We start from the raw sequence: 23,336 nt of genomic DNA on the forward strand, positions 1-23,336 counted from the left end.
ATGGAGACACCCGTCCAGAGGGCTTACATGACGGGAGCCCAGAGTACCCACTTAGCAAACACATCCAGTATGCTGGTGGTGTACTTGGATGGGATTTTATGTGACACTTCGCTCTCAGAGCAGGTGGCCATGGAGTTGTGATTGTATACCCTGGGCCCTAGTCGGGCTGGCTGTCGCAGGCGCAGGTGCCTGATGCTGATAAGGCCGCACTATTGCATGCGCCCATATCACCAGGCCATATAGTTGGCCTAGCAGTGGAGGAGATCCTGCAGCAGTCTCTTCGGGAACACAAGGCGTCGAGACTGGTAGCCATGTTGCTCCCTCCCCCCGCTCCAGCGCGGGGTAGCTCAAGTCGCTGGCCAGTTCCCATAGCTCCGCCAGGTGACCTTAGGCATTGCTTACAGGCCTCATCTCAGATGAGAGGCAGGACCCTCCCTCAGCATGGTGGACGTGGCCATAGCCAGCCTACTCAGCAACAACCTGGAAGGCGGTTCCAGGGTTTCCGCCCTAGGGGACCGCCACCGCTAGCCCCGCCTCACCAGCACACCAGCAGGGCCCCTGAGGGCTGGCGGCCTCAGACCCAATTCAAGGCACAACAGCTGCACCACTGGCGCGCTTGCACCTCCAATGTGTGGGTGCTCGCAACTGTGCAATACGGGTATGCACTTCAGTTTCGCTTGGGACCCCCTCCTTTTCACGCCGTGATGAATACGTACGTGACGGATCTGCTTCAGGCCTCGGTGTTCCAGACTGAAGTGGCAGCCTTGCTGGACAAGCGCATGATTCGTCTCGTAGATCCTACCTCTCTCGGAGAGCGGTTCTACTCGAGATACTTTCTGGTACTTTCACCCCATCCTGGAACTGCGGTTTCTCAACCGGTTTCTGAAACAGAAAGGGTTCCACATGCTGACTCATCATCACATACTCCAGTCTGTCCAGCCGGGCAACTGGGTTACCAAGGTGGACTTACGGGACGCGTATTTTCACGTTCCAATTCGTCCACAGCACAGGAAATATCTCCGTTTCACCTTTCAAGGCAGCATGTATGAGTTTTCCATGCTGCCGTTCGGCCTCTCCCTAGCTTCCCATACGTTTTCAACGTGCGTAGATGCTATCTTCGCCCCATTGTGGCTGCAAGGAGTCAGAGTGATGAATTACCTCGACGACTGGTTGATCTGTTCCCAGTCGTGAGAGGGAACGGTGGTCCACACGGCGCTAGTGATGGAGCATCTAGTGAGTCTGGGCCTCACCACCAACGATGCCAAGAGTTGTCTGACACTGGTGCAGTACATAACATATATGGGGCTCCGGCTGGACTCCACTACGATGCGTGCATACCAGTCTGACGACAGGGTAGCAGCTCTACTGCACCACCTACCCCTGTTTCAGCAGGGATCGAGGGTGCCTCATGTTTGTGCAAGCAACTACTGGGTCTGATGGCAGCAGCTGTATCAGTCATGGAGCTGGGTTTATTGCGCATGCACCCGCTACAGGCGTGGCTCAATGTGTTCTGATTACATCCCAAATGTGAAAGGCAGCGTCAGCTGACAGTGTGCCTCACGTGTACAGTGGCCCTGCACTGGTGGAGGATTCCCTCTCACCTGCGCCAAGGAGTCCGAATGGGAGTGGTCTACAACCATAGGGTGGTGACGAAGGACGCCTCCAACTCAAGTTGGGGCGTGGTCTGCGAAGGTAGAGGAGTCAGTGGACTTGCATATCAATATGCTGGAGCTGCAGGCAGTACACTTTGCCCTCCAGCACTTCCTACCCGTGAATGATTCTGAAGCTAGTGATCGATCGTATTTTCTCCAGACAAATTAAGAAATGCAAAACAATTACTTCAGTCTGCATGTACAGTTTCTTTGGGAAATATACTTAACTTTTTTGACATCTATTTCTACTATTTAACCTCCAATGCTTTTTTAGATTTTAGATTTTAGCAACCTAAATCAAAACAATGCAGCAACAACTTTATCCCACCCCCTACTGTACAGCACAGGTCAAAGAAAAGCAGTACAGACACACTGATAGGTTGATTAAACTTCATTGTCATTTGAATAGGAAACAATAACGTTAATGCTTTGAAGAATTTGTTTTGTAAATGTTATCTGTGGACGTTTTTTGTTTGTCTGTTTTTTGCTTAAGTGCAATGCACACAGGACGACGAAGGAATACAAAAGGGCTATCTACAGAAGGAAGATACGTAGTTTGTGTCGCTTGTGTTGTGTAGTAGTTCATTTAAACAAGTTTTTATTTCTCTTCTACGTACTTGTTTATATGCATTGGCCCCTAAAAAAAGTGACTTTCACGGTGACCCCTCAATTTCACGATTTCCGCGAAATCCATGAAATCGCGATTTAGGTAGACCCCCAGTGATAACACTTTACATAGATATTGTACAAGCCAACATAGCTTTTAATTTAAGAAGCAAAAGCATGCATAGTATAACCTTGGGAGAAGCATGGGGAAAAAAGCTAAATCACTGTGGTAAACTTGTATGAGGGGCTGTGACAAAGACGGCTGTAGTGGGTGATGTCAGACCAGAAACCAGGAACCAGGAAATAAACAACAGAGAGATGGAGTTTTGGGGAAGCTGAGCGCTTCTTGCGCTCAGCATTTAAAGAATGAACAGAACAGTAAATAGAAAGGTTGTAACAAACAAAAACACAGGACACGGCACTTTCGCCAAATTAAAGAGACAAACAAAACAGACTACACAGACAAACACGTTGAGCTGATATTTTAACTATTATTATTATTATTATTATAACCTCTGTCTCCAACCCCATTCTCCACTCACCGAAGACACAACCCCGAGTGAGTGAAAACATGCTGCTTTTATGCAGCTGTACCGAGACTCGATTGCTAATCAATCATTCAATTAGAGTCGTGGTACAACTGCACCTGAAGTGCTGTGCAATCCTCGTGCCTAAATACGTGCCTAAATAATAATGTGTCTGGTAATCCCTATGTGGCAATACAATATACCATGGTTCCGTTTATACCCGTTATCCTGTGTACCAATGACTATACACCGACATTAACACACAACATACAACAGAAAATACACACAGGGGCGGGCACTTTGCCACATATACCCCCCCCCCCCCCCCCCCCTTGTGCAAAGCACACATGGCCTCAATGGCCACCTCCCCCCTTAAAATCCCCAAAATCTCGCTCAAAGTCCCGGGCCAAGAATTGACATGCTGACAATGGGGCGAATCTCTTCTCCCGCTGTACCGCTGGCAGCGGAAATGCTGCCAATGGTGCGGCTGTCAGAAGACGTGCTGACAGCTCCCAGACTGACTCCCTCAGCCGGGGCAAGTCCAGCAGCGGAAAAGCTGCTGGGGTTAGTGGTCTCCAGACCTCCTCAAAGATCTCCGGCAGCTAAATTTCAGCGGGCAAAGGTGGTCTCCTGACCTCTCCCTCCTTTTTCATAGCCGGCAGCTCCCTCTAGTTGGGCTCCGGCCACACTGACCCCTGCGGCCAAGCAGAGCTGACGGCAACCCCTGGCGAAGCAGTTCCAGTGACCCCAAGCGATGCGGAATGGCTGGCAACCCCAGGCAATGCGGAGAGGCTGGCAACTCCAGGCGATGCGGAGCAATAGGCAACCCCAGGCGATGCAGAGCAACTGGCAACGCTAGGTGATGCGGAGCAACTGGCAACCTCAGGCGATGCCAGGCAGGCATCCTTGGGCGAAGCGAGGCAGGCACCCTTGGGCAAGGATGTGTGAGGAGTCAGGACAAGACTAAAGAAAAATAGTCACGAGACCACAAAGTGCTCGCCTAATAAAGATGTGATACAAAACAAGCAGACATCCCCGCCAGGGCTATGAATAGGACGAAGACGTTGATTACCATGACGCATATCAACAATGTAAGTGGGACATGCAGATAGAAAACATACATTCAACCGCCTCCACAACTTCCGCTGCAGAGGAGAAAAGGATCTGCCATTCAAAGATTTTACAACTGCAACAGGGAACAAGATACTTTGGACTAACTAGCCTCCCTACTCTCCTTTTTTTCATAAACCCAAACTTAGCAGCTCAGTTAAAACAAGTGAAATGAGACTGGTGATCTCAGCCTAGCAGACACATCACAAAGGACTGAGGTGAGGGAATTCTTATGGTGTCTCCCGTTTCTAGGACCACTGTACCTCAGTTTTCATGAACATTCAATGGGCACATTTCTATAGCACTCACACATTCATTTTTAACTTGTGTGCGTGCGCAAGTACTTGCATGTGCATGCATTTTTGTGTGTGAGTTTGTGTGCTTGGAGTGAAATCTCACAGGTGCAGGATCCTTAGAGGAGGCCAGGGAGGCAGTGCCTCCTCAAAATTTCAAAGTGAAAAAAAAATAATATATACCTGGTAAAGTAGTTGATTTCTCACTAGTGTGTCTAGTAATAGAAATGTTAATTTTAGTGCGTATAATATATTTTAATATATATATATATATATATATATATATATATATATATATATATATATATATATATATATATATATATATACACACACACAGTACTGTGCAAAAGTTTTAGGCAGGTGTGAAAAAATGCTGTAAAGTAAGAATGCTTTTCAAAAATAGATATGTTAATAGATTATATTTATCAACTAACTAAATGCAAAGTGAGTGAACAGAAGAAAAAATCTACATCAAATCCATATTTGGTGTGACCACCTTCAAAATAGCATCAATTCTTCTAGGTACACTTGCACAAAGTCAGGGATTTTGTAGGCATCTAGTCAGGTGTATAACACTGTGCAACAAAAAAAAAAAAATATATTTTTTGTTCCTGGGTAGTAAGTGTTATTTCCTAATTGCTTATGCCTCAAAGGTACAGAAAATGGCTATTATTCCCCACAAACTTTGCTTTTGTGACCAGGACAGTGATATTTCAAAATATACTGTAAATACAGTATAATTGTAAATCTCGAAAAACTACTCACTTCTAAATCTTTTGTAGTCATCTTTGTATTACTTTAGTATAAATACATGTTAATTTGGATTCATATGTTGTTTTTTTCTGACTTTATGTGAACGAAAAGACACACATTTGCCCATTTTCCCAATGGAAATAGTGATATTTTGAAATATCACTGTCCTGGTCACAAAAGCAAAGTTTGTGGGGAATAATAGCCATTTTCTGTACTTTTGAGGCATAAGCAATTAGGAAATAACACTTACTACCCAGGAACAAAAATTGTGTTACATAGTATAATTAAACAATTATACCAGACAGGTGCTAATGATCATCAATTCAATATGTAAGTTGAAACACAATCATTAACTGAAACAGAAACAGCTGTGTAGGAGGAATAAAACTGGGTGAGGAACAGCCAAACTCAGCTAACAAGGTGAGGTTGCTGAAGACAGTTTACTGTCAAAGGTCATACACCATGGCAAGACTGAGCACAGCAACAAGAGACAAAGTAGTTATACTGCATCAGCAAGGTCTCTCCCAGGCAGAAATATCAAGGCAGACAGGGGTTTCCAGATGTGCTGTCCAAGCTCTTTTGAAGAAGCACAAAGAAACGGGCAACATTGAGGAAAGCAGACGCAGTGGTAGGCCAAGGAAACTTACTGCAGCAGATGAAAAACTTCCATTCGCAATCGGAAGATGTCCAGCAATACAATCAGCTCAGAATTGGCAGAAAACAGTGGGACCCTGGTACACCCATCTACTGTCCGGAGAAGTCTGGTCAGAAGTTGCCTTCATGGAAGACTTGTGGCCAAAAAGCCATACCTCCAACATGGAAACAAGGCCAAGCAACTCAACTATGCACGAAAACACAGGAACTGGGGTGCAGAAAAATGGCAGCAGGTGCTCTGGACTGATGAGTCAAAATTTGGCTGTAGCAGAAGGCAGTTTGTTCGCCGAAGGACTGGAGAGCGGTACATGAATGAGTGTCCTAGAAGAATTGATGCTGTTTTGAAGGCAAAGGGTGGTCACACCAAATATTGATTTGATGTAGATTTTTCTTCTGTTCACTCACTTTGCATTTTGTTAACTGATAAATATAAACTATTAACATTTTTCAAAGCATTCTTACTTTACAGCATTTTTTCACACCTGCCTAAAACTTTAGCACAGTACTGTGTGTGTGTGTGTGTGTGTGTGTGTGTGTGTGTGTGTGTGTGTGTGTGTGTGTGTGTCTATAGGACCCCATATATATATATATAATCTGTGTATGTGTGTGTAACAATATATATATCATCTATATATATATATATATATATATATATATATATATATATATATATATGTATATATATATATATATATACAGCTCTGGAAAAAATTAAGAGACCACTGCAAATTTTTCTTAAATCAGCATCTCTACATGTATGGCAGCCATTCCATTCCAGTGTCTGTTGAATACTAGCACACCTCATTCTACTGAATGAGGTACTGATTAGGGGATCACCTGAACCAAATCTTATTTAACGAGGAAAAGTATAAAAATACTCCTGTGGTCATCACTATTCTCTTGCAATAGGACCAGCTGGATGGCAAAACAGTGCTAGTAGTACCTCAAAAGTATTTGGAATCAAAAAATAACTATTGACCATGCCCAAAGAGTTGAAAGGGAAAGTTTTGAGTGAGGAAAAGAAGGGTTCAGTTCTGGTTTTACTGGCAGAGGGATACAGTGAGCGTTGGGTTGCTTCCATCCTTAAAATTTCAAAGACGGCGGTTCATAAGAACAAGGTCAAGCAGCAGACATTGGGGACAACAAAGCTACAGACCGGCAGAGTGCGAAAACGACTCGCCACTGACCGGGATGACCGCCAACTCATTCGAATGTCACTCAGCAACCGTAGGATGACATCAAGTGACCCACAAAAAGAATGGCAAACGGCAGCTGGGGTGAAGTGCACGGCGAGGACAGTTCAAAACAGGCTCCTAGGGGCAGGGCTGAAGTCGTCCGAAGCTAGAAAAAAGCCCTTCATCAATGAGAAGCAAAGAAGAGCCAGGCTGATGTCCATAAGGATTGGACTGTAGAGGACTGGAGTAAGGTCATCTTCTCTGATGAGTCCAATTTTCAGCTTTGCCCAACACCTGGTCGTCTAATGGTTAGACGGAGACATGGAGAGGCCTACAAGCCACAGTGTCTCATACCCACTGTGAAATGTGGTGGAGGATCGGTGATGATCTGGGGGTGCTTCAGCAAGACTGGAATCGGGCAGCTTTGGCATGAATTAAGCCAAGTACAAGGTTGTCCTGGAAGAAAACTTGCTTCCTTCTGCTCTGACAATGTTCCCCAACTCTGAGGATTGGTTTTTCCAGCAGGACAATGCTCAATACCACACAGTCAGGTCAATCAAGGTGTGGATGGAGGACTACCACATCAAGACCCTGTCATGGCCAGCCCAATCTCCAGACCTGAACCCCATTAAAAACCTTTGGAATTTGATCAAGAGGAAGATGGATGGTCACAATCCATCAAACAAAGCCGAGCTGCTTGAATTTTTGTGCCAGGAGTGGCATAAAGTCACCCAACATCAATGTGAAAGACTGGTGGAGAGCATGCCAAGACGCATGAAAGCTGTGCTTGAAAATCAGGGTTATTCCACCAAATATTGATTTCTGAACTTTTCTTAAGTTAAAACATTAGTATTGTGTTGTTTAAAAATGAATCTGTACTTATTTTCTTTGCATTATTTGAGGTCTGACAACACTGCATCTTTTTTGTTATTTTGACCAGTTGTCATTTTCTGCAAATCAATGCTCTAAATGACAATATTTGTATTTGGAATTTGGGAGAAATGTTGTCAGTAGTTTATAGAATAAAACAATAATGTTCATTTTACCCAAACACATACCTATAAATAGTAAAACCAGAGAAACTGATAATTTTTGCATATATATATATATATATATATATATATATATATATATATATATATATATATATATATATATATATATAGTGCCTTGCAAAAGTATTCAGACCCCTGACCAATCCTCTCGTATTACCGAATTATAAATGGTACATTGAAATTTCGTTCTGTTTGATATTTTAAACACTAAATCTCAGAATCATTTATTATAGGGTGACATTGGTTTTATGTTGGGAAATATTTTTAAGAAAAATAAAAAAACTGAAATATCTTGCTTGCATAAGTATTCAACCCCTGTGCTGTGGAAGCTCCCAGTTTGCACTGATGAAAGAAATTGCCCAAACGAGGACACAATTACCTTACCATTGGCCTCCACCTGTGAACCATTAAAGTTGCTGTCACATTTTCTGGATAAAAACCCCACTGTTGAAGGATCATTGGTAAGACTGTGAATCTGAAGGAAAATGAAGACCAAAGAGCATTCCACAGAAGTTAGAGATAAAGTAATACAAATGCATATTAGGGAAAGGGTACAAAATAATATCCAAGTGTTTGGATATCCCAGCGAGCACAGTTGGATCAATAATCAGGAAGTGGAAGCTGCACCACACCACCTAGGCACTGCCAAGAAAAGGCTGTCCCTCAAAACTCAGTACTCAAATAAGAAGGAGACTTGTGAGAGAAGCCACAGAGAGGCCAACAATCACTTTGAAGGAGCTACAGAGTTCAGTGGCTGGGAGTGGAGTAATGGCGCACCAGTCAACCATATCAAGAGCTCTGCATAACACTGGCCTGTATGGAAGAGTGGCAAGAAAGAAGCCATTACTCAAAAAGTACCGTCTGAAAGCGCGTCTGGAGTTTGCCAGAAAGCATGAGAGTGACCCAGCTGCGATGTGGGAAAAGGTTTTGTGGTCAGATGAGACCAAGATAGAGGTTTTTGGCCAAAACTCAAAGCGCTATGTGTGGCACAAACCTAACACTGCCCATGCCTCAAGACACACCATCCCTACAGTGAAGTATGGTGGTGGCAGCATCATGCTGTGGGGATGCTTCTCATCAGCATGGACTGGGCATCTTGTTACAATTGAATGAAGAATGGATGGAGCAAAATACAGGAAAATACTGCAAGAGAATCTGCTTCAGTCCGCTAAAAAACTGAAGCTTGGGAGGAAATCCACCTTTCAGCAGGACAATGATCCCAAGCACAAGGCCAAAGCAACATTGGAGTGGCTCAAGAACAAAAAGGTGAATGTCCTACAGTGGCCCAGTCAAAGTCCTGGTCTCAATCCCACTGAGAATCTGTGGCACTATTTGAAAATTGAGGTCCACAAGCGTCGTCCAACCCACCTGAACAACCTGGAGCAAATCTGCCAAGAAGAATGGGCCAAAATCACTCTGACACTGTGTGCAAAGCTGGTACATACTTACCCAAAAGACTTAAACCTGTTATTGCAGCGAAAGGTGGGGGTTGAATACTTATGCAAGTAAGATATTTCAGTTTTTTATTTTTCTTAAAAATATTTCCCAACATAAAACCAATGTCACCTTACAATAATTGATTTTGAGTTTAAGTGTTTTAAAATAAAATATCAAACTGAACAATATTTCAATGTACCATTTGTAATTCGGTAATATGAGAGAATTAGTCAGGGGTCTGAATACTTTTGCAAGGCACTGTGTGTGTGTGTGTGTGTGTGTGTGTGTGTGTATATATATATATATATATATATATATATAATATAATATAATATATATATAATCAACCAATAGATGAGCTAGATTTTCTGAGCAGACTTGGGACATAATTATGCTAGCTTAAGTGGTGTAAGAATAGCTGAATTTCGCATCACTGCTTATTATAGAGACCATTATTGAGAATTATATTGAGAACTTCAAAGTAATATTTCAAAAGTTTAAAAACGTCATCAGACAACGGAGACACCATATTCTATTGGGTTACAAATCAATTTTTAAGAAGAACTTTCTCAGTAAGCATGGTTACCTTGGTCACAGCAACATTAGTGCCGACTCCCATTTGGCTGCTGCTCGCTGTGGGAGAGCCGCCTCCCTGTATACAAGTAGTTCCCATAACAGCGAGTTATGCTTCCATTTGTTTCTCTTGATCTAGTTAGCATGCATTTTGATTAACAAGTTCCCCTTGTCTAGTCGTTGAGACAGGAAGTGATGTACATGACCTGTGACAATTAAGCTTTTTAACAAGAAATGCGTTCATTACCGACCTCATCGACTCAAGCATTGTCAGATGGATTTTATTGACAAATTCCGTTTGAAAATCACTTGCTACTAAAGCCGTTGTTACTATACCGCAAATTCTGTACAATAACTCTGATGATTGAAAATCACTAGCTACTAAAGCTGTCGTTACTATGCCACAAGTTCCATACAATAACACTACGGTTTGAAAATCCTTCCCACTGTATTTAAATATGTATATTGCATTGTAACGCTGTACAGTACTGCCCTGTAACACCTGTAAATCACCTTGTGTCTGCCAAATAAATAAATAAAATTATTATTATTATTATTATTATTATTATTTTTTTTTTTTTTTTTTTTTTTTATTAATAATAATAATAATAATAATAATAATATGAAAAGTGTTGTCAGTCAGAATACAATAATAAGATTATTATCCCAGATACTATCTCCTGCGCTCCAGATACTATCTCCTGCGCTCCAGATACTATCTCCTGCGCTCCACATACTATCTCCTGCGCTCCAGATACTATCTCCTGCGCTCCATATAAGATAGTAGCTGGAGCGCATGAGATAGTATCTGGAGCCCAGGTTCTGTAAAATCTCAGGCAGGAAAGGCTGATATGAAGGGTTTTGATGCATAATTTTTGATAAAGGGCCATTATGTCAGGAATATCAAACTGCCGGTCTCTGGGTTTATAAGGACCCAATGAATGATCTTGAGTGTCTAAGGAATTGTTAAAAGAGTTTAAATAATATGTTGGAAAACTCTTAAAGTGAAGAACTCATTGATATTTTTTAGGGCTTTATTGGTGTAGGTAAGAGTGGCAGGGAGAAATCCCTTAATGTAAATAGTCTGTGTGTGTGTGTGTGTGGGGGGGGGGTGTTTGGGAATGAGTTTGTGTTGGAATTTTAATACACGGTGAAGGTGAATGCCCAGCCGACACATAGTTATTATTTTGTTTAATTCTTTTATTTTGGCCCTCGTACCCGGGTTAAAAATGTACATTATAAATATCATATGGGAGATGCTGAAATTGGAGAAGGAATCTATGAAAAAGACCTAGGAGTTTTTGTTGACTCAGAAATGTCTTCATCTAGACAATGTAGGGAAGCTATAAAAAAGGCTAACAAGATGCTCGGATACATTGTGAAAAGTGTTGAATTTAAATCAAGGGAAGTAATGTTAAAACTATACAATGCACTAGTAAGACCTCATCTTGAATATTGTGTGCAGTTCTGGTCACCTCGCTATAAAAAAGATATTGCTGCTCTAGAAAGAGTGCAAAGAAGAGCGACCAGAATTATTCTGGGCTTAAAAGGCATGTCATATGCAGACAGGCTAAAAGAATTGAATCTGTTCAGTCTTGAACAAAGAAGACTACGTGGAGACCTAATTCAAGCATTCAAAATTCTAAAAGGTATTGACAGTGTCGACCCAAGGGACTTTTTCAGCCTGAAAAAAGAAACAAGGACCAGGAGTCACAAATGGAGTTTAGACAAAGGGGCATTCAGAACAGAAAATAGGAGGCACTTTTTTACACAGAGAATTGTGAGGGTCTGGAATCAACTCCCCAGAAATGTTGTTGAAGCTGACACCCTGGGATCCTTCAAGAAGCTGCTTGATGAGATTCGGGGAGCAATAAGCTACTAACAATCAAACGAGCAAGATGGGCCGAATGGCCTCCTCTCGTTTGTAAACTTTCTTATGTTGTTTTGTGTATTTCTGTTAATTAATATGCGCACCACTGCTTAACCTTTTGCAGTCCATTCAGCGCTTGTCAGGCACGTCAGGTCCAATTTATTTTCACACATGCTGTTTATTTTACATGCGCGGTTTAAATTTTTTTTCAGAGCAAAACAGGTTTAAAAGGCATTGAATCGCAAAAGGACACTCAGTACTATATATCTAGCCAAGCCCCACCCCTTGTTCGCTGTATTTTTCACATACCTCTTTATAGACGTGAATACCTATAAATCCTCTCCTGATCACTCGTTTTATCACCAAACTCCTCAATAATGCGATCCAAGTCATTATTTTATTATTATAACTTCTCAAAAAGCTCTGCAAATGTCTTTGATATTCTTTGAGTGCAGAAGCAGTGATCCCCTTTGTTTATGTCCGTGTTATCTCTATAGTGCATGGAGCTATGAGGTACGCCCCTTTTTTCGGCTTCATTCAGCTTCTATCAGTCTCACTCGGCCATTGAAAGGTTTTCTCAGATTTTTTCCGGAGAAAAAACGACTAGAGACCAACATCGGACAAAGGGAACATTCTAATGTCAGACCTGGTCAGAAATAGGACCACAAAGGCTTAAACTGCAGTTTTTTAAGACCAAGTTCTTTCTGACGCTATCCTGCTACAGGAAGCAAGGAAGAAAACGTGGATCACATTAATGCCTACTCAAGTTAATTCTTCATCATTGCGCGATAAGTGAAACCAAAAACCTGAAACTCCAGATTTATAGTAACCTTTGACCATGAATGACTAATTGTGTTTTTATTAAAATAGCTGGTAGACATCATCCCAATGAACTTCAATGAGAACCAAGCTTCATCATAATTAAGATATGAACTGTGGACTGAGAGAGTCCTTGTTAAATGTCCATACAGGTGTGACTGACTGACTAAAAAAATAAAACCTTGATTAGTGAGGGTATAACAAAACTTTCGATCTTAAAGGACGCGTATGAAGATTGGTAAGGTCCTGTGATAGGACTTAAAGTCAAAAGGGATACATTAGGAATTATTGCACATGTTGAATGGAAACAAAGTTTCTGGACCGAACTGACTTACTGGGATCAAACAAACACATAGAATTATACTAATACTACACCACCCTCTCCAATTGTTTTACAGAAAATCTATAAAGTAACTTCTTGAGCTGGCATTACATCTGCAAGCTCACGTATGAGTATTAGCTGCCTGGCAGCAGTGAAGCAGCAGTCTAGTGCCAAGGATGCTTGGATTGAGTTAGTATTAATGACAGTGCATTGTTACAACATTCTACCCATCTCCAAGCAAGATTTACACACAACCTTGACACTGCAGGCTATGCTCTATCAGAAAAGCTTTACAGACTAAATAGACTGACAGAATCATCTGGTAAATTAAATGTTTACAGACTTATACATATATTTTACATATTTAAAAGGTTTTAACATTATGTGACATGCAATACTATGTACTATACCCACAAACAAAAAAAAGGGGTTTGGACAAAAAAAAAAAGCTGCAAATCCCCATTATGTTATAACATCATACCCATGCAATTAGACTGAATACTTAGTGGTTTACTTGATGAGAAAATTTGAACTGCAACTGCTAAAACATATTTTTAAATCTACACTCATACAGCTTGAGCTGTGAAACTTTTTATACAAAAATACTAAACCAGTATGTGGTCATTACACTACCATTGGGTATGTAAACAAACTGGACTGTCAACGATATCAGCGTTTTGATAGACATGTGCCAAAAGTCTGATCAAAGGAATATTCTAGAAAAAGGAAAAACAAAATCTCTAAAAAATGAAAAATGCATAACCTTTAAAAAAAGCTATCACAAACAGCTCAATTTAGGATATTCACAAACTTTTTTGAGTTTTTAAACAGCTATTTTTTTAAAAAATGTAATAAGCATGCATTTGTTTCCTGCTAGTTTTGATAACATACAACATTTCAAAGCCAGTATCCCCATGGCATTCAAGTGTATCCTTGAAAAATGTTAAACCCTGATTCCTGATCAATAGTTGGGACTGTGTAGCCTGCTGTGAAATGTCAATAATTTGTCAATGCTAGATGAACATATCATTAACACTAACAGGATACCCATCCATTGCACATGCTCACTGACAGATTATTATACTCATCTTACAAAATACCATCTCACAAAAAAGAACACTCTCTTAAACAATTATCAGGTACTAGTGGAATAGTCTTTCTGGAAGAATTAGAAACATGCACTTTCGAACATTATAAGGCTGCTGACTTGGCACTACTCAGTGTGACAGCTAAAGTGTTCATAACAAAAAAACAAAAAAAAAAGAGTCTAAAACTACAAATGTACATATGATAAAAGTTATACGTATGAAAACAGTGGGGAAATTATGACAGGGAAAAATACAATGAAATACAACAGACGTATAATATACTTTGTGAAACTGTGAATGACACACATACCTATATTATTTGCAATATAAAGGCCGTCCGTGTGCAGAAAGAATGGTAAAAACATTAAGACGGCAAGTCCGTGTCCGAGATCCATTGCTGCTCCGGATTGCACACCAATGTGAGACAGAGTTTGGGATCCAGTGCTAAAGTTCCAACGCGTCCAACGAGCCGCCACACCGACAAAGCAAGCTGCAACTTAAGCGCACTGGGAGAGCTGCTCTCTAGTCTATTCCTCCGTTTACAGCACAGACAATACACTCACTCACGCAGCAAATCCGAGCAGCGGAGAGGGTGGGAGAATACTACTACTGAAAACACAGGGCGTGCTGAGAGTGGTCACACTGATTGACAGAGCCGCTGTCTCTCAGGCAGGCAGGCAGGCAGGCAAAAGCAGGCAATGGGTTGTGCAGGCAGTGTGGTGGCTTGTATGTTATGTCGGATACAGGGTCGTTCTGTCAGTAAAGTTTTCCCATTACACCAGCGCTGTCTGTGTGTTTGAAAGAATTCCAGGCGGCTGCAAGAACTGAGCAGAGTGAGACATTTTCTGCTGCGCTGAAATTACCGTAAACACGGACGAGCTTCGAGCAAGCAAGGGCTCCCTCTAGCCCTTGCTTGTTTGATACTTCGCCTCGTCCGCGTTACTCAGCTAGGATCACCACCAAGCACTTGTTTGAGAACTCATAAAATTGGAATGATATGTGTTGTATGGTTTAATTCCCTTTTGGTACATAGTTGTCTTTGTAACTCGTTAATCTGTAGTGCAATGTCGGATTTTGTACCCTTTTTGTTGTTGTTTTAGTACAGTTCCAGTAACGTTATTTTTCCACCAAAAAGTTAATGGTTAAATTTCCATTTATTGCATTAATCTAAATGTATTTGCAAGTGGTTAATGTCAAAGCTAACGCTATCCGTCTGAAACGTGTAAAGGTAGGTATGAAATTAATATCCAGTAGCATTAAAATTAAAAATACAAACTACTCTAGAAACACTGCATTTTCAATACAAAATACAATTGTATTTGGAAACTAAAGCCACGCAATAATACCGTCCTTAAGAAGCGCACATTCAAAGAAAGAGTGTTGTAGGTATCAGATGTTTTCAACCACATATTCTACATCATGTACAATGCAGTACACGTGTAGAAAAATGAATTAAATGCAACCATAGGACAAAAAAAAAAAAAAATCCTGTATACAGTGCTGTGAAAAAGTATTTGCACCCTGTCTGATTTTCTACATTTTTATATATTTCTGACACTGAATGCTATCAGATCTTCAACCAAAATCTAATATTAGATAAAAGAGACCCTGAGTGAACAAATAACACACAATTTTGATGCTTATTTCATTTATTTATTAAAGAAAGTTATGCAACACCCAATGCCCAGTATAAAAAAAAGTAATCACCCCCTTAGATTCAATAACTGGTTATGCCACCTTTACCAACAATAACTGCAACAAAACACTTCCTGTAGTTATTGATAAGTCTCTTACAGCGCCGTGGAGGAATTTTGGCCCACTCCTTCATGCAGAACTGCCTCAACTCAGTGACATTTGTGGGTTTTCGTGCATAAACTGCTCATTTCAGGTCCTGCCACAACATCTCAATGGGGTTTAGGTCTGGACTTTGACTAGGCCATTCCAAAACATTACATTTCTTGTTCTTAAACCATTCTGATGTAGACTTGCTTGTGTGTTTCGGATCATTGTCTTGCTGCATGACCCAGCTGCGCTTCAGCTCGCGGATAAATGACCTGATATCCTCCTGTAGAATTCTCTGATACAGAGCAGAATTCATGGTTCCTTCAATGACGGCAAGTCGTCCAGGTCCTGATGCAACAAAGCATCCCCAAACCATGACTCTACCACCACCATGCTTGACCGTTGGTACGAGGTTCTTACTGTGGAATGCAGTGTTTGGTTTTCGCCAGACATAACAGGGCCCATGTTGGCCAAAAAGTTCCACTTTTGACTCATCTGTCCATAGAACATTGTTCTAGAACTATTGAGTATCATCCAGGTGCTTTTTAGCAAACTTGAGATGAGCATTCATGTTCTTCTTAGTGAGCAGTGGTTTCCGCCTTGCTACTCTGCCATGAATCCCATTTTTGCCCAGAGTTTTCTGATGGTGGAGTCATGAAGACTTACCTTAGCTGAGGTGAGAGAGACCTGCAGATCCCTGGATGTTGTTCTAGGGTTCTTTGTGACTTTATGCCTTGTTCTTGGAGAGATTTTGGCAGGACGGCCACTCCTGGGAAGATTCATTACTGTCCCAGACTTTCTCCATTTGGACAATATGGCTCTGACTGTGGTGTGGTGGAGCCCCGGAGCCTTAGAAATGGCTTTGTAACCCTTTCTAGACTGATAGGCATCAACAACTTTTTTTCTGGAGGTCTTCAGGAATGTCTTTTAATTGTGGCATGATGTGCCTCTAGAACTTGTGTGCTGACAACTTCACTCTGATGGAAGGGCCAAAGTTAGTCAGATTTGTATTGTGCAGGGCTGGCCCAAGTCAGGCCTGATTCTTAACCAAAGTGTCCAAACAACTGACCCTAATTATCCTTTTAATTGGGTTGAGTTAACTAGGGGGGAAAGAACTTTTTCACACCTGAAGATTGCATGTTTGATTACCTTGCACACCAAACAAATGAAAGAAGCAACAAATTTTGGAGTCATGTTTTCTGTCAGACTCCCCCTATATACTACTACAACCCACAAAAAGAACTAACCAAATTCAATGTGAATTATGTGCAAAAATGCAGAAAATCAGACAAGGGGCAAGTATTTTTCACAGCACTGTACATGTTTTGTTATGGTTTTGCATTTAAATGATTAAAAAAAAACTTAAAAGGCATTCAGAGGACTACATTAAGACAACAGAGTTGATTAAAAAAAAAATACTCACCCCAACACAAATATTGGTTTGACCCATGGCCTGCACTATTATCAGTGATGTGTATGCAACAGAAGCCTGTAAACAAGATTAAACTTAGGCTAGGTAGTTATCGTAATATATTTTTATTCTATATTAATTAATATCCATTGAAAGAGGCAAGAGAGAACCAGAGCGTTATTATTTTTTATTGTTTTGGTTTAATATAATATAGCAGGCTAATGTTCCTATTGAATTAGGCTACCATATTATTTTCATTAAAAAGTTGTTGTTCTTTGCTGAAATTAATAATCAGCTTTCATCTTTTGTCGTGTACTACTCATTTCATCAAAAAAAAGTAGTGTAAGAAATTACTTATATCGTTCATGATTTTTTTTTTTTAATCAAATAAGTTTATTTGTGTATTAAAAATAACAATAGAGTTGCAGCAGGTGTCATCTTACTTAAAGGCACTCAAGCTGAAATCGTAAAGTAATTTAAAGTAGACTACTAACGTGGCAGCAGACTGTCTCTCTTTAGTGCGCACGCAAAAACTTACAAACTTGATACAACTGTGTTGAGAATTTAAAAAGTAAGCATTTTATGAGGTTTTTAACAAGAGGCACCAGGGCTATGACTGCACGCCCAGAGATTCCAAATTAAGCACTAGTTTAAACGAACTGGCTGTTATCCTCGTTTGAATAACCATTCTCGCTGCCTGAAGTTGTAATTGTTCTCTTCGTCCATTATAGTTGTATATCTGATTACAAAGGCTTCATGTGTAGCTATAGGCAACAATTGTAGAAATCAATGCTGTCATGTCACATCAAGTTTACAATGCAGTGCATTGAAGCTTGTGCATCAAAATGGCCCATCACAGCAATAGGAGGGTGTGACAGGCTGTCGAGTGGATAGAGGCCCAGAGACAGACTGCAGTTCCAAAAAAAATAATACTTTTATTACCAAAAACACAAAATAAAAGGGCACAAGGGCAAAAATATGACGCAATTATATGGAAACATATTTTCTATTGAAATAAGTCTATATTAACTTTCAGTTCCCCTTCAATTTGAAGATGACCACCACTACATTAGGTATGGGATATTCCTGCCGTTAGGTTAGGTATTGCTGAGCTCTCTATACCAGAGCTGCCGAAAGGCCCCATCCTGGGAAGACGCACTCGGCCCTGCCTACCGAGGGAATAAAACTGTCACTCACAGGAAGATCCTCCTCTTTTTCCCTCTTAAGATGGTATCGTAAGATGTACTCTCTCTCCCTTAACAATCTTTCTACTGTGTTTTATTGTCTGCTTAAACTCGCACACCGCGACTTTGGCCCTGCGTCCCCCCCGGTACACACTACGCGCTAACCAGGTCTGTGTGTTGATCACATGGTTAGGGTAGGCACATTGCGTAGAGATTGGTGAGCAGTCTGGGAAGGCAGAGGAGTACATGGATCCTGGTCTGACCACTGGACATCCCTGCACATAAGCATGCTGGAGTTGCAAGCGGTATTCCTTGCTCTCCATCACTTCCTCCCAGTGCTGAGCGGTTCACATGTGCTGATCCGGACAGACAGCACAACAATGGTGGCATTTGTCAAACACCAGGGAGGTCTACGGTCCGCGGGGTTGCATCGCATAGCTTTCAAGCTGTTGATAAGGGCTCAGAGGATGCTACTGTCCCTAAGGGCGATGCAGATTCCTGGAGTGGTGAAGTAGGCAGCAGACCTCCTCTCCAGGAGCGGCCCACATCTGTCAGCGTGGCGACTTCACCTTCGGATGGTGGAGTGCATTTAGGAATGGTTCCGGAAGGCACAGGTCGATCTCTTCACTTCGGCAAAGGCGACATATTGCCCCCTGTGGTACTCCCTCCACCGCTTAGGCTGTCCACTCAGTGTAGATGCCCTAGCGCACGAATGGCCCAAAGTGTTTTTGTACGCTTTCATAAGAACATAAGAAAGTTTACAAACGAGAGGAGGCCATTCGGCACATCTTGCTCGTTTGGTTGTTAGTAGCTTATTGCTCCCAGAATCTCATCAAGCAGCTTCTTGAAGGATTCCAGGGTGTCAGCTTCAACAACATTTCTGGGGAGTTGATTCCAGACCCTCACGATTCTCTGTGTAAAAAAGTGTCTCCTATTTTCTGTTGTGAATGCCCCTTTGTCTAATCTCCATTTGTGACCCCTGATCCTTGTTTCTTTTTTCAGGCTGAAAAAGTCCCTTGGGTCGATACTGTCAATACCTTTTAGAATTTTGAATGCTTCAATTAGGTCGCCACGTAATCTTCTTTGTTCAAGACGGAACAGATTCAATTCTTTTAGCCTGTCTGCATATGACATGCCTTTTAAGCCCGGAATAAATCTAGTCGCTCTTCTTTGCACTCTTTCTAGAGCAGCAATATCTTTTTTATAGCGAGGTGACCAGAACTGCACACAATATTCAAGATGAGGTCTTACTAGTGCATTGTACAGTTTTAACATTACTTCCCTTGATTTAAATTCAACACTTTTCACAATGTATCCGAGCATCTTGTTAGCCTTTTTTATAGCTTCCCCACATTGTCTAGATGAAGACATTTCTGAGTCAACAAAAACCCCTAGGTCTTTTTCATAGATTCCTTCTCCAATTTCAGTATCTCCCATATGATATTTATAATGTACATTTTTATTTCCTGCGTGCAGTACCTTACACTTTTCTCTATTAAATGTCATTTGCCATGTGTCTGCCCAGTTCTGAATCTTGTCTAGATCATTTTGAATGACCTTTGCTGCTGCAACAGTGTTTGCCACTCCTCCTACTTTTGTGTCGTCTGCAAATTTAACAAGTTTGCTTACTATACCAGAATCTAAATCATTAATGTAGATTAGGAATAGCAGAGGACCTAATACTGATCCCTGTGGTACACCGCTGGTTACCAGACTCCTTTCTGAGGTTTTTCCTCTAATCAGTACTTTCTGTTTTCTACATGTTAACCACTCCCTAATCCATGTACATGTGTTTCCTTGAATCCCAACTGCGTTCAGTTTGAGAATTAATCTTTTGTGCGGGACTTTGTCAAAAGCTTTCTGGAAATCTAAATAAACCATGTCATATGCTTTGCAATTATCCATTATCGATGTTGCATCCTCAAAAAGATCAAGCAAGTTAGTTAGACACGATCTCCTTTCCTAAAACCATGTTGACTGTCTCCCAGGACCCTGTTACCATATAGGTAATTTTCCATTTTGGATCTTATTATAGTTTCCATAAGTTTGCATATAATAGAAGTCAGGCTTACTGGTCTGTAGTTACCTGGTTCAGTTTTGTTTCCCTTTTTGTGGATCGGTATTACGTTTGCAATTTTCCAGTCTGTCGGTACCACCCCTGTGTCAAGAGACTGCTGCATGATCTTGGTTAGCGGTTTGTAAATTACTTCTTTCATTTCTTTGAGTACTATTGGGAGGATCTCATCCGGCCCAGGGGATTTGTTTATTTTAAGAGCTCCTAGTCCCTTTATAACACTTCTGCCTCAGTTATGCTAAAGTTATTTAAAACTGGATAGGAACTGGATGACATGTGGGGCATGTTGTCAGTATCTTCCTTTGTAAAAACTTGTGAAAAGTAATCATTTAATATATTTGCTATTTTTTTTTCTTCATCTACGATTTTGCCATTTGTAACTCTTAAACATTTAATCTCATCTTTGAATTTTTGCTTGCTGTTGTAATATTGGAAAAACATTTTGGAATTGGTTTTAGCTCCTTTAGCAATGTTCATTTCTATTTCTCTCTTGGCCTTTCTAACTTTTTGTCTTGCATTTGCAGTTCTGTGTACTCTTTCTTCTTACTTTCTTTTTGGTCCTTTTTTAATGCTCTGTAAAGTGCCTTTTTTCGCTGAATATTTTTTTAAATTGATCTATTAAACCATTTTGGCAATTTAGTTTTACATTTAGATTTGTCTACTTTAGATATGTAATTGTTTTGCGCCTCTAGTACTACTTTTTTGAAGAACAACCATCCTTCTTCTGTGGGTGTTTTCTCTATTTTACTCCAATCTACTTCTGTTAGTCTCTGTTTCATACCTTCATAGTTTGCTTTTCTAAAATTGTAAACCTTAGCTTTAGTCATTACTTTTGGGGTTTTAAAAAACACTTCAAATGAGACCATGTTGTGGTCTGAGTTTGCCAGTGGTTCTCTGACCTCTGTTTTAGTTATTCTATCTTCGTTATTTGAAAAGACTAAATCAAGGCATGCCTCCCCTCTAGTCGGTGCCTTGACAAATTGTGTTAGGAAGCAGTCATTTGTCATTTCCACCATTTCAATTTCATCCGTCGTGCTACCCATCGGGTTTTCCCATTTTATATGGGGGAAGTTGAAATCCCCCATCTGTATGGCTTCTCCTTTGCTACACGCATTTCTAATGTCATTGTATAACAGATTATTTTGCTCACCGTCTGAATCTATAGCATGCTGACTATAGCATTCCCTCCTATACTGCTGCTCTCGGCTTTTCTTGACAATGTCCGGTTAGAGAAAGCGTCAGTTCTCCTAGTGGCTCCCAAGTGGCCCAGGAGAATATGATTCTCGACCATGTGCCAGCTGTTGCACGGCCAGCGCTGGGAGATTCCACTTCATTTGGATCTCCTCAGTCAGGCAAAGGCTCTCTTTGGCACCCGGAACCGAGCAGGTTCCATCTATGGGTCTGGCTCCTAAAAGGGACCGCTGGTCAAACGCGGTTGTGGGTATGATGCAGAGTGCTAGAGCGGACTCCACTAGGTCTTTGTATACCTATAAGTGGAATTATTTTCAAGCTTGGTGTCTGGCTGGGAACCATGACCCCATCACTTGCCCTATGCCAGTCATTTTGCAGTTTCTGCAAGAACTGCTCAATGTTGGAAGGTCACCTTCCACCTTGAAGGTGTATTTATCCCCTATCACTGCTTGCCATGCCCCCGTAGATTCTATATCTCTGGGTGCGCATTTTCTGGCTACCTGTTTCCTTATTTACGCCCTCCTAGGAGGACTGTTCTCCCTGAATGGAGCCTTAATATTGTACTAGAGGCTCTCACGAAGGCCCAGTTTGAGCCTTTACACTCCATAGAGCTGAAGTACCTGTCTATGAAGATAGCCTTCCTCTTGGCTATCACCTGGATCAGTAAGCTTCACGCGCTGTCTGTGCACAGCTCCTGCATGCATATTTGGGAGGATGGCAGCAGTGTGTCGCTGTACACCAAGCCCGCTTTCCCACAAGGTGATTACAGCCATCCACATTAACCAGTCTGTGGAACTGGAGTCTTTTTATCCACCTCCATTTGCTTCAACGGAGGATGAGAGATTGAATTTCCTCTGCCCAGTGCGGGCATTGAGATGCTACGTGCATAGGATAAGAGCTCTGATCTGACCAGCTCCAGGTTAGACAGTGTTGTGCATTCCTCATATGAGCCTTTCCATCTCCCTCGCGACGATGGCTTTGGTGTAAATGATCCCATTCCTAATGTAGTGGTGGTCATCTTTGAATTGAAAGGGAACATTAGGTTACTTACTGTAAACCCTGGCTCCCTGAAAGAGAAGACAACTACCACCCGTGAGTTGGCTTCGGATGCCCTCACGGGTTCGATGGAAAAAGAGGAGGATCTTCCTGTGAGTGATGGTGCCTTTCAGCAGATCTGGTATAGAGAGCTCAACAATACCTACCCTAAGGGCAGGAATATCCCATACCTAAGGTAGTGGTGGTCGTCTTCTCTTTCAGAGAACCAGGGTTACTGTAAGTAACCTAATGTTCTCCACAAGTACCCTATAAGAAACACATTTTAGTGAATAACTTGTTGTTTTCACATTTGTGAACTACTTAATATACATACTACTTAATATATTTTATGTTGTTTTTATCCATAATGAAATACAATAGTTTCTAGTCTCCATACCCATTTAAATTCTTTAAAAAATATATTTACATTGATAGTTGAGTATTGTATATGATACAAATACTTCAAAACAATTACAAAAAAAGAAACACGTCCTCATTTCATTTTCCATTCTTTATAAAATTATTTAAATTAGCTGCCTTAGAGGCAGGATTTTTTTTTTTTTTTTTTTTAATTTGGTGACCCCTTATTATTATTTCTGTTTTTATTTTTATTCAAATTTTAAGGAAAAAAATGAGACAAAGATTAGTGCTACCTGTTGCATAAGTGTGATAGCTATATATGGTATTTTATAAGTATTTTACTTTATCACACCTATTAATTT

General features: G+C 41.0%; 1 protein-coding gene across 1 annotated transcript in view; it reads right to left on the reverse strand.

The window, feature by feature from the left end:
• LOC121297237 (A disintegrin and metalloproteinase with thrombospondin motifs 2-like) overlaps positions 1-14,569 on the reverse strand; it is a 369,444-nt gene extending 354,875 nt beyond the window's left edge. The window contains exon 1 of the mRNA XM_041223406.1: positions 14,248-14,569. Coding sequence (XP_041079340.1) covers positions 14,248-14,332 — 85 coding nt within the window. The 5' untranslated portion in view covers positions 14,333-14,569. The remainder of the gene's footprint in view (positions 1-14,247) is intronic.
• Positions 14,570-23,336: the final 8,767 nt, after the last annotated feature.

This window comes from Polyodon spathula, chromosome 22 (genome assembly GCF_017654505.1).
Source record: "Polyodon spathula isolate WHYD16114869_AA chromosome 22, ASM1765450v1, whole genome shotgun sequence".
Classification (NCBI taxonomy): domain Eukaryota; kingdom Metazoa; phylum Chordata; class Actinopteri; order Acipenseriformes; family Polyodontidae; genus Polyodon; species Polyodon spathula.